The sequence below is a fragment of the Rhamphochromis sp. 'chilingali' genome, assembly GCF_963969265.1.
Source record: "Rhamphochromis sp. 'chilingali' genome assembly, chromosome: 19".
Taxonomy (NCBI): domain Eukaryota; kingdom Metazoa; phylum Chordata; class Actinopteri; order Cichliformes; family Cichlidae; genus Rhamphochromis; species Rhamphochromis sp. 'chilingali'.
The window spans coordinates 15455681-15471685 of NC_137946.1; the positions used below are offsets into that span (position 1 = coordinate 15455681).

At 40.5% G+C, this 16005-nt stretch overlaps 1 protein-coding gene across 1 annotated transcript; it reads right to left on the reverse strand.

Moving 5' to 3' along the window:
* Positions 1-40: 40 nt before the first annotated feature.
* On the reverse strand, positions 41-12745 carry LOC308387131 (uncharacterized protein). The gene is made up of 23 exons (XM_080867029.1): positions 11850-12745; positions 11058-11264; positions 10845-10955; positions 10511-10610; positions 9463-9530; positions 9293-9363; positions 9119-9201; positions 8922-9033; positions 8665-8805; positions 8350-8450; positions 8001-8166; positions 5491-5575; positions 4412-5401; positions 3911-4215; positions 3709-3817; positions 3402-3540; positions 3134-3299; positions 2903-2982; positions 2606-2670; positions 1661-1783; positions 767-977; positions 619-678; positions 41-200 (listed from the first exon to the last, which is right to left on the reverse strand). Exons 1-23 carry the CDS (start codon positions 12013-12015, stop codon positions 125-127), a joined length of 3735 nt encoding a protein of 1244 aa, XP_080723155.1. The 5' UTR covers positions 12016-12745; the 3' UTR covers positions 41-124.
* Positions 12746-16005: the final 3260 nt, after the last annotated feature.

The window sequence follows — 16005 nt, forward strand, 5'->3', positions numbered from 1 at the left end:
GGTAATGATGTGTTGTGCAAGATTTATACTTGAGGGAAGAAAACTCAGTATTCAAACACATTTACTCCTTTTTCCATATACATGCAACTCAGGAATTTGAATCAAATGCTTACTCAGCTCTTACTCAGCCATCTGATCCTCGGTCCTGCCCAGTGAGGTCAATCAGCTTTCGGTTATGGGTCACTGGGTGGATTCTTAAACTGTGCACAAGTATTTCTGAAGTCATCAATATGAAAGATGACGGGAAATGAATCTCTTATTTCATTAAAAGGTAATTCTCTAATGTACCAGAAAAAAACAAGAGGCAGAACTGACTTTTATTTCCAAGTATGTTCTGAGTAGTAAGCTGTCAATTGTAGTGTTATTTATACGAAGAGACAATGAAGTTAGTGCAAACACATATACGTCAAACACACTGAAAACTGAGGCTTTTTTCCACTGGTTTGTGTTTATTACTGTATGATTATTGGGAATACATGCTGGGACAAGACAAATTTCAAGCATTTGTTAAATATGACTTTGACATTTAATATTAATCATGCATGTATGCAAACATGCAAGATGATTTCCACTGCCGCTTAGAAGTCATGCTTAGCTGGTCTTTGCCTTCCACCGTACCCGACATTCACGATGGGCCAGCCTGGGTAAGTCTCTCTTTGGACCGTGCTGAAGTTGATCCTGTGAATCAGAAGAATCAGAGCACGCAGACACAGAGTAGCTGCTCCCTACATGAAGGACACTGTGATGATGATAAACCTGCTCTCACCTGAACGCAGGGTTAATGCCAATGTTGTCAGGCTGCGGGAAAGCAGGTGTCCGCCTCCTGTGGCAGGAGGATGGGGGAGGGAAGTCTTTCTGATACTGAGACTGCATCTGGGCTGTTTCCTGTTCGTTTTTTGCTGCTGCTGACATGTGATCACGGTTGCCTTCTTGCTCATTCCCTCTCACTTCTCTGTCCTCGCGTCTGTTTCCTCTTCCTGTTTATCATGAGGATGCAGGAGGAGAATGGTGAGATTCCTGTTGTGTGTTACAGCCTGCTGAAGGGTAATCAGAACTTTGCTAAAGGCAGAATTTCATCAACAGTAATCACACTTTCCATAAATAAACTTTCTTGATCATACTACATGTATTACACTATTTGCTTTTTTCATTTTAATCTTGAGAGAATAATACTTTATACATAAATGAGATGAAATGTTCTTATGAATATAAATCATTTGCTTTGGATGTCGCAGAGCTGTGTGAAGGACACGGGAACACATACACAAATAATTACTGCTGAGGGCAATCCAATCCTGTGTCTGTGAGTAAGAGTGGCAGGAATTTCACTGCACAGCAGAGAAAACAATATCACTCCTCCAGATGCTCTGTGTCTATAACAGCATTTTCACATTTAACCTTATATGGTCTTTCTTATGTTCTATTTGAGGTATTAAATACTTTATTACAGTGTTTTTCAGTTTAATGGCAGTGTAGGGGTTTTTTTTAATCTAAGCTTTAATCACAAAATCACCTTTATAATCTCTACCATCTCTGCCTTCTCACTCATAGCACACTGCCCAAACCATTTCCAAGACACACACATGCACTGAACAGAAAGCCACAGCCTTGCGTGCCATCATAAATGAGTCTTATCTTTATACAGACATGATGAGTTTACTCTCTAGGGTGAGCCAAGTCTGTTGACCTTTGCCTGGATCTTGGTCTGGGATAGGCCTGAAGCAGAAAGCCTCACGTGATGTGGTCTCCATCTTAGCAGGTGTGTCCGGGTAGAGGAGGAATCCTAAAAAGGGTGAAACGTAGACTGTTGACTCTTGTTCCCCTTTTTTAACCCACTACTTTGGAGTGATTCCAGTTAAATCAAATCAAATCAAATCAAATCACTTTTATTGTCACATCACATGTGCAGGTACATTGGTACAGCACATGTGAGTGAAATTCTTGTGTGCGAGCTTCACAAGCAACAGAGTTGTGCAAAATACAATAATGTAAACAAGCAAAACACAAGAATGGCTACATCTGAAACTAATAAATATATGTACAATATATAATAGTATATGCATTTCTGGATGTGTATACTAAATATTTTCCTACGTGTGTGTGTGTGTGTGTGTGTGTGTGTGTGTGTGTGTGTGTGTGTGTGTGTGTGTGTGTGTGTGTGTGTGTGTGTGTACACATATTTTACAAGTTTCACAGTTTCTGAAATCTTTCCAGTTAGGTCTCTTTTTCACAGCTTGTTTACTTTGCATATAAATTCTATAAAATATGCTTAATGACAGTGACAATTAATCATTCACACAGACCTGATTTTTGTGACAACAAAACAAAGTTTTATTTCTGTCTGTTTATTTAGTGATGTGCACCGAGATTAAAGCGAGATCAGAAATAATGACGGTAATTTTGAATCCTTTTGTTATTTCTTGACTAGGACATTGTTTCTATTTCTGTTTTACTCTTTTCAGTGTTTGAACTTTCTTTCTTTTTTTCCTTTGCCACTGAGCTTTTTTTGCAAACACTAATTTAGATGATTAAAGCTGACAGTGGAGGATTTGAGAGCATAAGTAACTTTATCTGTTGCTGGTATGAAGGAGCAGCAGGACTTTACCTGCCACTGTTGGTGGTTCGCCCCTTTTTATCCTCTGGTAGCGTTTCTGTTCAAAACCATTTGACCTGCAAGACACAAATAAAATAACCCTATTAATTATGATACGACAAGCTAAAAGGCCAAAGACAATCCATTCAATTAGGCGCAAATTTAATATAGACGTGGAAAAAAATGATCACAATTTCTTTACCATTAATGTGCAAAATGACAAACTGATGTGTGTATTAAAAACATTCAATATTAAACTACAGTTCTGTCCTCAACAGTTTTCCTCTGTCACCGATGCACAAACTCTACCTGTCAACTCCGTCCCAGCGGTACCCCGGTGGAATATTGAACCGGTTTGGAGGTGGAGCAGGGCCTTTATATCGAGGTTTCTCTACAAAAACTCAAAACAAACATACAAATAAATAAAAATACAAACAGTAGCAAAAACAAAACTGCTGCTATTTAAAAGCTTCTTACAAGGATTGACCTGGTGAAATAAAATAAAGTCATAAATAAAATAAAACATATGTAATGTTAAACATCTTGTGTTTTTGTGCCACGGTCCTTTTTACGCCTGAGCATTGCAGCCATAGGATCGCCTTCTCTTTCCTGTTCTCTCAACATGCGGTCAAGATCCTCAAGTGGCTTAAGGGCTTCGCGCAGCGCTTCCTTAAGTTTCTGGTGATGCATCTGGATCCGTGCCAACCTATACATACATTTTAACATAAACCATTGAACCACTTTTATAATTTTTTATGTGGATATAATCACATAAACTGTGATATTTGAAATGATCATGCACATTTACCGTTTTCCCCACTGAGCGTATTTCTTGTCTGTTGCCGCTTTTTCACCAGCTTTCTTTTTCTGTTCATTTCTCTCTGAATTCAGATCCCTGCTTTTGCCACTTTTGTCTCTGAAAATCGCCTGAGCGTTACGCGATTCATCTGGTCAAAGGGGATGAATGGGTAAGTATGTAGAAACTTCATTATTTAATTTTAGGACTAAATAAAATACGACAATATAGATGATAAGCTGAAATGAGATGCAAAGCTGTATGAAGCTCTTCAATCAATGGGTGTAAAAAAATCTTAAGAGAGAAAAGTTGATGAAACCTTCAAGTGGCTGATTGTGTTTTTCTCTGCGTCTGTTCTCCTTTTGCTCTTTCCTTAAAATGTCCACAGAAACCAGGCCTGCCTTTCCACCAGATAGCATCCTTTGGCCCTGGTTATAAAAAAAAAAAAGACAATTGAAAAATATAACATTTGAGTGAAATCAGATTTGACATTAATCTTTGTTCCAACACAGTCTGCTTACCTGTGACTGGCCTGGCCTACGAGGTGGTGACAAATCTCCATCCGAGTCCCTTCTACTCGGTGGCTGCCCCCTGGGTGGAGACTGGTCAGAGTCTGAGCCCCGTTTAGTTTTTGAGGGCCTCCTTGGGGGAGATTGGTCGGAGTCTGAGGCGTTTCCCTTCAGGGGCCTTTTCCTCGGGGGAGACGGATCCGAGTCTGAATCATGTCTATTCTGACCCTTCTTAGCCACCGCTGACCGATGAGGATCCGGTGAGCGTTTTTTACTTAACAAGGATGAGCTGAGCTTGCTTTTGTTGGAGGCTGAATCTGACAAAGACACAGTTAATTTGTTAATTTTCATTTTGTAATGCCTTTTGAACAAAAATTAAAGATTTATTATTAGATCAAGCTATGTCTTTAAAATAAATTTCAATTCAAAACTCATGTTAAATGGGTCTCTGCTTTTTACTTTTATTCATATGCCACACCAGATTCCACTTTACAATTTAAATGGATCACTGACCTTTACTTTGCATTTTTTCTGACTTTCCTGAACACTGTCTTGGTGGTGACAAGTCTGGGGAGTCATGGCGTCTTCTCCTGGGAGGAGAGACATCTGGAGAGTCGTGACGTCTTCTCTTGGGAGGAGAGACATCTGGAGAGTCATGACGTCTTCTCCTGGGAGGAGAGACATCAGGAGAGTCGTGACGTCTTCTCTTGGGAGGAGAGACATCTGGAGAGTTGTGATGTCTAGTCCTGGGAGGAGAGACATCTGGAGAGTCATGACGTCTTCTCCTGGGAGGAGAGACATCTGGAGAGTCGTGAGGTCTAGTCCTGTGAGGAGAGACATCAGGAGAGTCGTGACGTCTTCTCCTGGGAGGAGAGACATCTGGAGAGTCGTGAGGTCTAGTCCTGTGAGGAGAGACATCTGGAGAGTCATGACGTCTTCTCTTGGGAGGAGAGACAACAGGAGAGTCGTGACGTCTTCTCTTGGGAGGAGAGACATCTGGAGAGTCATGAGGTCTAGTCCTGGGAGGAGAGACATCTGGAGAGTCATGACGTCTTCTCCTGGGAGGAGAGACATCTGGAGAGTCGTGAGGTCTAGTCCTGGGAGGAGAGACATCTGGAGAGTCATGACGTCTTCTCCTGGGAGGAGAGACATCTGGAGAGTCGTGAGGTCTAGTCCTGGGAGGAGAGACATCTGGACAGTCGTGGCGTCTTCTCTTGGGAGGAGAGACATCTGGAGAGTCGTGAGGTCTAGTCCTGGGAGGAGAGACATCTGGAGAGTCGTGACGTCTTGTCCTGTGAGGAGAGACATCCGGAGAGTACTTCCGACTTCTCTTTGGTGGAGAGATGTCTGGAGAGTCATGCCGGGTCTTTTTGACAGGAGAATCCTGTCCTCTTCTCTTTGAAGACAACTCGGGTGAGTCATGTCGACCTCTGCTTAATGAGCCAGCCTCTGTATTTTGATGTTCTTTTCCATTTCCTTCCTCTGTGTCATCATTTTGATCCACTTTTAGGAGAGGAAGTAAAACTATAGTAAACAACAGTCTTAACTTAATATTGCACAAATCCCTCCTACTTCTGTGACTTCTTATTTACCTCCAATTGCTTTCCATCTGTTGCTGGTCCTAAAAACTTCCATCTGTTTCACTTCCTCAGGTCGATCATCAATCACCTCAGCAATCTGAACAGTTAACAAGAGATTAAGTTTTAAAACAGAACTTGTTGACATAACAAAATTACCCAAACTACAAGCATACCCATTTAATACAATAGATTAGATTTCAGCATTAAGTAAATGGCCTGTATTTGTATAGCGCTTTACTTAGTCCCTAAGGACCCCAAAGCACTTTACACGTTCAGTCATCCACCCATTCACACACACTGGTGATGGCAAGCTAAATTGTAGCCACAGCCGCCCTGAGGCGCACTGACAGAGGCGAGGCTGCCGGTGTTCCAGATCTACTGGCGTTTAGATCAACTGGCGTTAGTCGAACAGATGTGTGGCAGACTTCCGTTTCAGGAGCTGCTACCTACAGACTAGCAAAAAAACGCCAAATGTGTCATCTGTGACACTTGTGAGGTTATCTCAAACACACTCCGTCAGTCTTGATGCTGTTGAACAACAAAATGTTTAAAAATGTGGCGAGTTTACCTAGGGTTATCCTCATGCGCGACGCGATCGCGAAAACAGCAAACAATTAACACCATGCCGATGTTGTTCACAGGACAACAAGAGTAAACGATCGGGAGACTCTTGTTGTCGTTATCGTTCCCCTCACACGGTTTGTTTCTCCGAATTCAGCGTTTTTGCTTCACAACTAAAGCGAGCAGTTTACTTTGTGTGCACTAACATGGACTCGAGTCAACCAGTGCCACCACTGGCCAAGTGCCACAGCCTACAGCCAGATCAACTTGTGACACACATCTGCAGCACGTCTGAATTCGTTTCATGCACAATACATTTGTACCTTTCAATTGTGTCTGTTTGTGCGTCATGCAAATAAACCTTTGAAATGAATGAAATGACACTAATATTTCACTAGTTTTGTAACATCACATGTCGTTACCGTAGTCTGTGTCTTTTCTCTGCGAACAAACATTTTAGAGTTGGTTGTTATATACAGTCTGTATAAGTGTGGTTAATCTAATAAACATTTGTAAGGAGATGGCAGTTACTGTGAATGTACAGCAGTTACACAGTGATTAGTAATAAACAGTCAGACAATGACCCTGACTTTCTCATTCAGTCTTGTAGATTGAATGCACCTTCTGTGGAAAGTGGTACCACACAGTGTGTGTGGACTTCCCCTGTGCAGAAGGCGACTACAAATGTTGTGCATGTTAAATAAACAGAAAAAAGTGATCCCTGTTGTCTTTGCTTACTGATTGTTTTCAGTGTTGACAAGCCACATTGCTGCCATTGCATCTTTCAACATGTTTGTGGGTAGATTTGGATGTACCAGGGGTAAGTGCAGCCACTCAGCCTCTACTCAATGTCATCATAGCAAGTTAATCTAGTAGTGGGCTATGGTATTTGGCCACAGGTGGCAGCAGTGGACTGACCTCCATTTGAAACTGCTCCAGCTGCTGTGTGATAGTGGATCTGCTACAAATTGAAGATCATATGGAAGTTTTGGAAATTAACCCTTGTATTATGTTGAAAAACAAAAAAGTGACATTGATTTTGTTGCGGGTCATTTTGACCCATACTGTGTAAATCCACTCAGAATTGTCAAGAAACTGCAATAAAACAATAGCACCTTTATTTTCCATCAGATAAACATGTAGAACACAGACATACAACAGTGACTTTCCATAACTATTTTAGGAACAATTTGGTTTTTCGTTCTTACAAACACGTATTTTGAACTTGCCCAACGTTCTCAGTTTTTCAATGCTCAACATTTTCGATTTTGTCCACATGATGGACAGAATGTAACTGTGTGCTTTCTGCAGATGTACTTCTTGTATTTCTCACAAAAAGTGCTTGTTTTCAAACAGGAATCTTCCTAACTAAGATTTAAAACAAAAGATTTCTACGTCTCCTCCAGTCTCACAAACAGAACCAATCGACACACCTGAGTCACTGACTTTCTTATATCCACTCACTCTCACTGGCTCTGTTTATTACTAATCACTGTGTAACTGCTGTAAATTCACAGTAACTGCCATCTCCTTACAAATCTTCATTGGATTAACCACACTTATACAGACTGTATATAACTACCAACTCTCCAGCCATGTTGATGGATTGCCTATATTGGCTGGAAATATTAATTTCCAGAGAAAGGACACAGACAGACGATGCTTACAGGATGTGATGTGACAACACTAATGAAATATTGACGTGTCATATTTGTCCAAGGCGTATTTCATTGTTATGGAAAAAGAGAATATTAAAATCATGATGACCAATTGGAGCAGTGATTTCTATGACTTTGTGTATATAATTTGGAATTTTGTACAAATGTAGGCCAATAAGGAATATATGATATCATTTCATTCTTTTCAAACAGACACAATTGAAAGGTACAAATGTATTTTGCATGAAACACTGGGTTTAACAAAAACAACAACATTATCAGTACCCTCAGGTGAGGAAGTACCTTGTTCATGTGTGGTGGCAGCTGGGGACCTATGAAGCCAACACTGTTGTGAGGCATGGTGGCGATGGTGCGTGGGCTCACCACCGGCTGGGGAGATGCCTGACCAGATACGCCAGCGTTATGGTTCAAGTGGCTGTAGTCCCCAGTTTTTCCCACATCTGTGCACCTGATGACATGGAAAAAAGAATATTAACCATGACAAAGCATCAACATTATAACATTAGGTTATAATAATACATTTTCTACAAGAAAAGTGAGAATAAACATGTCTACATTATTAAATAATGATGGGAAAAGTTCTACTGAAGGAATAAGCCTAGAATGTTTAAAAATACCGATGTTTACTCACTTGATGTAGAAGAGGACATAGGCCTGCTGGTTGAGCACAGTGCTAATGTCACTGACTGACACGGACGAGTCATTCATCTGAAACCACTGCTCATTGCTGGCCTGTGAGACAGAATGAGAGAGATGTGACACAGCAGATTCAGTTTCTGAATTGAATTTGAGCTAAAAAGAAGAATCTTATGGTTATATAGGGGTCTTTTTTTTCTTTCTTTCAATGCATACAAAGTAGTTTTCTGCTGAAATGTGTTGTTTATGGTGTTTGTTTGTTTGTACTACGCAACAGCAGCATTCAAACAGATTCGGGCACAGCCAGTACCTTAATATAGCAGAAATAGTGTCCAGTATGACAACTCAATCCAGAGTGAACCAGCACAGCATACAGCCTGTAGAGCTGGGGCTCCCCGTGGGACTGCGACATGAAGGGCCGCAGATCCAGATGCTCCAAATACTTCACATCCTGATGACCACCAAACAAAAAAATTCAAACATTACATGCAAATATCCTGTTTTATAATAAAACAAAGCATCTGTCATGTATCTTTATGACTTAAGCAGACACTATTGGCCATTTGCCTTTGTGATTTTGCCTCCACTGAAGTCTGCAAAGCGTTTGAGTGAGATGGTGAGCACATTGGCGCTGCGATGGATTGTAAATCTTTTTGAGGCCGTTACCATTTTGTTGCACCTGAAGGAAACAAACATTCAGCTTGTTGACAAAAATCACACCTAAACACTAAAACTCATCATGGTTTGGCATCTCTTTGACTTACTTGGTGCATTTGTAAGCATTTTCGCCACCCAGCTGTTCTGGCTTGACAAACTGCTCCAGAGCTTTGGAGACATTTGGAGCAGTCTATATGAACAGAGAGAGAGAGGAAAAACCTCACACTCCATAATGCAGAGAATACATAGTAGCAACGTCACTTTGAATGTTGTCCAATTACCTTAATTTCCAGAGTGACATCCAGAAAAGGGTCAAATGTATCTGAGACAGCTTTGCAGTTTAAACATTTAACTGAAACAGAAATCAGTGCTATGAGTATCACACAAGCTGTAAGACATAAAAAGACAAATAAAAGAAAAATAAATCAAACCTTAAAAAACAGTGACTTACCTCTGGATCTTAGGTACCCGCCAAACACTTGATGGATGAAAGAGGTTGCCTGCGTTTGCCTGTCCAATCTATAATAAAAAGATAAAGCACAAAAGTTAACTAATAAGGACAGTGCAACAGTTAACTGACTGACCATTTATTTTTTAGCATTTTGGAACCAGACAATCACTTTACAGTATTCAAGTAGCAGAAAAGACAATAGGAGGAATTGGAGCACGATTAATTACTTAAGAGGCCATCTGCTGCTACACGGGAAGAATTGATTTGATGAGAATTGACACTTTAGGTTCTTAAAAAAATAAATGAATTAATAAATTATTTTTAGGAGTCTAACAAGAAGCACAACACTCAGCCCAGTGCATCTGTTAAACGTGTAGTTTTGGTTAAATGTGCACATAGACTTCGAAGCTCTATAGTAACACATAGAAAAACCTGGATTTTCTGAATTTTGCTGCTGCAATAATAGCACTAATGCCATTAGGGTGAATAAGAGATGACCTGAGGGGTTGAGTGCTCCTGCTCACACTGCTTACCCTGTTGCCTCAGAAGAAATCTATACTAGACACTAAGTCTGGCAGCTCTCTGCCATAATCCCAGACACCTGTTTTACTACACGTTTAAGCCGCTTCTGATCTTTTCAAGCCCTGTTACCAAAACAAGCTACCACACCCAGTGTAAGAATACTTTCTGTGTTGGAGCAGTCAAGTTCATTAAAAAACTTGATATAATAATGAGGTATTATATCAAGTGGCTTGCCTAGTATGTAAACTGAGGTGTCAGTCAGGCAAGAGACTGAGGAATCTGCATTTCTGAAAAATACTCTCAGCAATTGAAGCATTAATAGTTAAAAGGAACTAGTATAAACTGCACTTCCTGAAAAACAGGATAAAGGATTTATTTCATATTCTCCTACTGTCACGGTGTTACCTCTACGTAGCTAATTATGGATCTTACTACATAATAAAGTGCAAACACTGTCAAGCCCAAGTAAAAATATTTTTGTGTGTTTAACTTGTTTAGAATGCATGCAATGTAAAATGACACTCACTTGGTTCCAGGTAAGCAGGACCTTTGCATAGCATCCACTGTGCACCGCAGGAATTCATGAGCATCTTCCTGGCTTCCATAGCAGAAGTGGTTTGCAATCCCTGTGTGAGGGGAACGAGGAAAAACAGAACCAAAAAACAAAGCAGGAGGTGAATTATTGTAAAGGATACCACAGTTAAATGCAAGTTTACACTTATTTAAAAACAGAATTCAAAATCCCTCCAGATTATTTCCCTCCAAAATTACAAAAGGTAAACAGTCACACAGCGCCTCCTATCATTAAAATATAGGTAAACACTTTGCACAGAGCACAGCAACAACAGTCATCCACTTACACCCAAGCTCATTGAGTACACCAATGGGCTTAATGACATTCCCAGAGTTGGTAAAAACCTGAATGATGTGGTTTTGCATGGTACACATCATACAGAACCCTGGCTCATGACCTGCAGCAGAGACAGAGACAAAATACTGAGTGAGTAAGGAGTGATACAATGTGAGAATCAGCGCAGGACTGCGTAACACCACTGTTGGTGAAATAAACTTACATGTTTTGGAGTGCTCCCGCGTCAGCATGTAGTTTGCTAAAGGAGGGGTGTAGCTGAGACACTGCAGGGCTGAGTTGAGGAAGCAGGTGTTCCCCATGTTCTGGAGGCCTGCACCAATGAGGTGAACCTGGGCCCAATTTAGGCTGAGCCGATCTGGTGAGAACAGCACCTTCTGGGGCAAGTCAATTCCATCGCCACTGCTGATCACTGACACACAGAGCCACAATTATTACTAAAAATCTGTTTCAATACATTTTAAAAAGGAGATAATTTAATGCCACCTTACTTATACAACCACACACTGGCACATGGCAAAGTCATGTCAGGACATCACAGTAATAGCTACAACTATTAACAGTTATATAATGTGATTCTGGCCACTGTGAAAAACTCCTAAACAGCCTCAGGAAGAAAGATAGGACAATTTGCCTTCTCCTTTGTTTCTGCTAAACAAGTTGGGCTGCCGGTCTTTATATAAAAACAGCAATTGCATCACGAGCTGAAGTGACTGATCATGCAAAGCTGGATGCATTACATAACTGGATGAATGAACGGAGAAGGGAAGCAGCAACACAACACCCACAAAAGCAGTTGTCAAACTTGTGTGAAAGCAGAAGCAAAAAGATTAGCTGTACGTTACTAAAACCAATTCTGACAAATATGGGTAAATAATGGCTAAAAAGTGTGGTTCCATATTTGCTAAAACTGGTTGGAAAACTATTCTGTCTGACAATAAAAATCTTCAAACAGCTTAAAAAGACATTTTGAAAAAAAGCCAGGCTTTGCTCTGACCTTGGTCCTTGGGCTGGTCCTCAGAGGAGGGTGTACTCTGAGGACCAGCCCCTTGGTCCTTGGGCTGGTCCTCAGAGGAGGGTGTACTGTTGTACACAGCAGCTCCAGGTCCGAGTCCGGCTGACTCGTGGTCAGACTTTTCTGAAGATCTGTCAACTATGGTCATTGTTCATAGCTGCATTAGGAACATAGACACATACGTTTATGAACTGAAAACAAAACAAAACAAAAAAAACAACAACAACTCATTGTTATTTTGGAAAAAGGGAAAGGGAAAGAAAACTTAAATACTACATCAATCCTACACTGGTTAGGTAGCAGTACAGTGAGTTTGGACAACAACAACTAAATACAAAAGCCACATTAACAGATTATACCCAATTTCGCTGTGCAAAAAACTGCACAATGACAATAAAAAGCTCTAAGTCTCTTATAGCTTATAGTTAAATAACGCTATATTAAACACTGCCCTCATACCATCGCCTAAACTTTCAGCAAACAAGTATCAGAAATTGTGTTAGATTGGATGATTTGTTTACATTCAAAAACAGACTAGCATAAGTGAGAGCCAAATATTAGTTTTTGACCGTTTGTTTTTATTTGAATCATCTTGTCAGATTCCTTTTAAATAACAAACACCAGTAGACAAGAGTAACTTTCGACATCTAATTTAACTCTGTCCAACTAACAAACTTAAAATATCGACAAAAATTAGTGTTTAGAAAACTCAAGAGGGGAAATGCCAGATAACCCACTCGACCGAGGAAATTTCCAAGTCGGAAGCACGTTTACAACAGAAGCAGCTGTTCCCTCCCACCTGCTCTTACAGAGTGGCTCACATTGGCTAAATGACGGCTGCTAGGCCTTTAACACGCAGCGTCGCAAAACCTCAAGAAAACACACAAAAAACCCTGATCATATCAGACGGAGAGCAAGTTGAGAGCTTACCAGTCTTGTCAAATTCCGAGATGGACTGACGCGCACTTAAAGAAGATGCAAAAACCATGGAAACCACATAAACATATTTGTACATTAACATAAAGCTGTTGTACACACACACATATGAAGAGAGAGAGAGAGTATGCATAGTATGCAAACGGCTACCAAACAGCCATCATAATTCGTCATACAATGAGAACAGAACAAATCAACAATTGACAATGACTAATTAATATTAAAATCTGTAATATAATATATTGTTTGGAGTTTAGTCCGTTACTGTTACTATTTTTACCATTTCTTCTTGGAGCAACTGTAATCCACATAATTTCCTTGGGGATTAATAAAGTATTTTGATTCTGATTGTTTCAGGATGACCTGCCATTATCCAATGACACATCTGCTTACCTGTATCTTTTGCTCGTTTCTCCTCCTCTTCTTTTCTCTTTTTTCTAAACTGAAGACCTGATGGCTTTGAACTTTTCTTGTCCATCTTCCATTGGTTTTAATTTTGCACTGCAGTATGAACACCCATCCCTCAACCCAAGGATCACCACAACATGATCTAACACACCTTTCACAGATTCACTTTGTCTAGGGTGCATTTCTGAGATTTCACACAACCCAGGATTCAAATCATGAATACATAATGGGCTTGGATTTACAACATTATGAATGAAATGCGCTCTATTTGGAAGCAGCCGCCCCCTCCTCCCCTTTCGGTTGTGTGTGAGACTTTAAATCATCAAACTGTAAATTTTAAATTGTTATTGATCCCTTTATCCCTAGTCCTAAAGTGTATATTTATTTTCTTACTCTTCTTATATATATTGTTTGTTTACTTGCACTGATGTAACTGGAGCTTAGTCGTCTCCTTGTTCAGTCTGACGTCACTAGCCGTGTCTGGACCTAAACTCTGCTGCAGGTCCATATATCAAACGATAACTATGGCATTACTAAGCGTTGAAAAACTGTCTAAAGTCTTTCATCTTTAATAAAATGATCAGCGTTCTGCTCTACCAGGTGTAACAATTGAGTTTAACATCCAGGCATCCATGAAAACGGAATTTATGACATTTAACGGAGTTAGAAGTTAGCAGGGAGTTAGCTCGCTAGCTTCTATCTAAATACAATATAGCATGTCCTGACTGCCGGGTTTTGGAAACAAATGAAAATGTACAGCTCTGCTATCACTTCCAACATAAATGAAGACAGAAAGCTAAACAGCAGTGACGTTTGTAGGGTTACTGAAGTTGGGCTAGCTGGTATATAATGATGTGCTACGTGACCGCTAGCAACACAGCTATGTTAGCATAATATAAACAAGCTAACTTTTTTCCCACTCGATAAAAGTTAACGTGAGTTTTCTCGGTGGTCAGGAACAAATGTAATCGCATGGCAGGATGCTGTAAAAGGACCAAACTTCAGCCAGGAGAACAACTGAGATAATCCATCCACAATACGAGGTTAGTCATTCATATACTGCTGCATGGGCTGGGCTGCAGTTACATTCTAAGGTTTTAAAAACTGAGCTTAAATAAATGATTAGCGGTAATAAAAGCTGAGGGAGGTCAACAGTGATCACTGACTGTTTTAGGAGCTTTTTGAGATTAAATAGAAGAAAATACAAAACATTAAACATGTTAACAACACAAAAGCCATATTAAACGCAGACTACTTTAGGCCCGGAAGTAGGATTTGTCACGTCATCACTTAACCATCGGATAGCATGTGAAATAGATGACACTTTCAACAGTTATGTCCAGATTAAGGGGGACTACAGAAGTGTGTATACTAAAAAAAAAAGAGAGAGAGAAAGAAATTTAAATAAATACAGCATATTTGTGCTTCACAGTCAATTCAATTTTATTGATATACCGCCAGATCACAAGAACAACCTCCTCAAGGTGCTTTATACTGTAAGGTAAGAACCCTACAATAACACATAGAAAACCCCAACAATTAGCACTTGGCGACAGTGGGAAGGAAAAGCTCTCCTTTTACAGGAAGAAACCTCCAGCAGAACCAAGTTCACGGAGGGGCAGCCACTTGAACTGACCCTGTGTGTGTGTGTGAATGACTGGAGGGAGACAGGACAAAGACAGGCTGTGGGAGAGAGACAGAAAGTATTAATATTTAATGATGCAGAGTAGTGTACAAATACAAGGAGAGCGAAAAAAGATGAGTGAAGAAGAAACACTCTGTGTATCATGGAAAGCCCCCAGAACCATAAACCTATTGCAGGGTAACAAAATCTCCCGAATCCAAACTGGGAGCTGGTTCCATAGAAGAGAGGCTTGAAAGCCAAAGACTCTGCCTCCCTTTCTACTTTCAAATGCCCAAGGAACCATGAGTAAGCCAGCATTCTGAGACTGAAGTGGTCTGTTGGGGTTATATGGCGATACGGAGTGGTTGATTCTCAAGCTTTAGCTTACATATTGTGTGTGTGTTTGAGTCAGATATAGCACATTTTTAACCCATTGCTCAGTACGAGTAACATGTCCATGTCATTCTCCCTTATAGTCACTGCACTTTGTCCCACATTTATTTGGTCCTACGTTTATTTGGATCTGGTCACATTAGTTGTCATGCATTGGGGGTACTGAAATACAGTAGGACGTGTTCTCCTGGAGTCTACCACTGGGATGTTAACAGTGGATTGGTTTCTAGGTCCTGTTGGCTGCCTGGGACCTCCATAGATCAGGTGTGCTCTGGATTCTCAGTGGGCTTGTTTTGTTGGGGAAAGTAGCTTAATACCTTTGTTGAGCAGTTTTTGTGGTCTGGTTTTCATCCACTTGTAGAGGCTGCTGTTACTGGGGAGTGTAACTGCGATGGGATGCATGACTGGTCTGCAACAATGTCCAGGTGGGTTGGTAAGTGTCAAAACACCACCCAGTGCCAGCACCCAAAGTATCCCAGATGAACACTGCATTGTAACAGGCAATCAGTGTTAGTTACCCTGTAGTTATGTAGTTAATGAGGTGGCTCATCGATGTACAGTACATCTAGGCGTCTCTAGTTGTCTGTGAGGAAAACGGGGTTTAAAAAAAAGAGAAAAAAAGGGAAAAACGGCAGGGTACTTTTTAATCCTTTAACACATCAGCTGACATACTCAGTTCCTTGTAACGCTTTCACTTCACCCGGAATATACTGACAATTCGCGCTGAAATGAAACAGATTTTCAGGACTTTAATTTGAGCTGTTGTGTTATTTAAGT

Bases quoted from the DNA above. Each gene is read 5' to 3' on its own strand.
- LOC308387131 (XM_080867029.1), bottom strand. From the start codon at position 12,015: ATGACCATAGTTGACAGATCTTCAGAAAAGTCTGACCACGAGTCAGCC. The intron at 10,611-10,844 runs GTAAGTGGATGA...CCCCTCACACAG, and splicing joins TGTACTCAATGAGCTTGGGT to GGATTGCAAACCACTTCTGC. The intron at 8,451-8,664 runs GTACTGGCTGTG...TCTGTCTCACAG, and splicing joins ACTATTTCTGCTATATTAAG to GCCAGCAATGAGCAGTGGTT.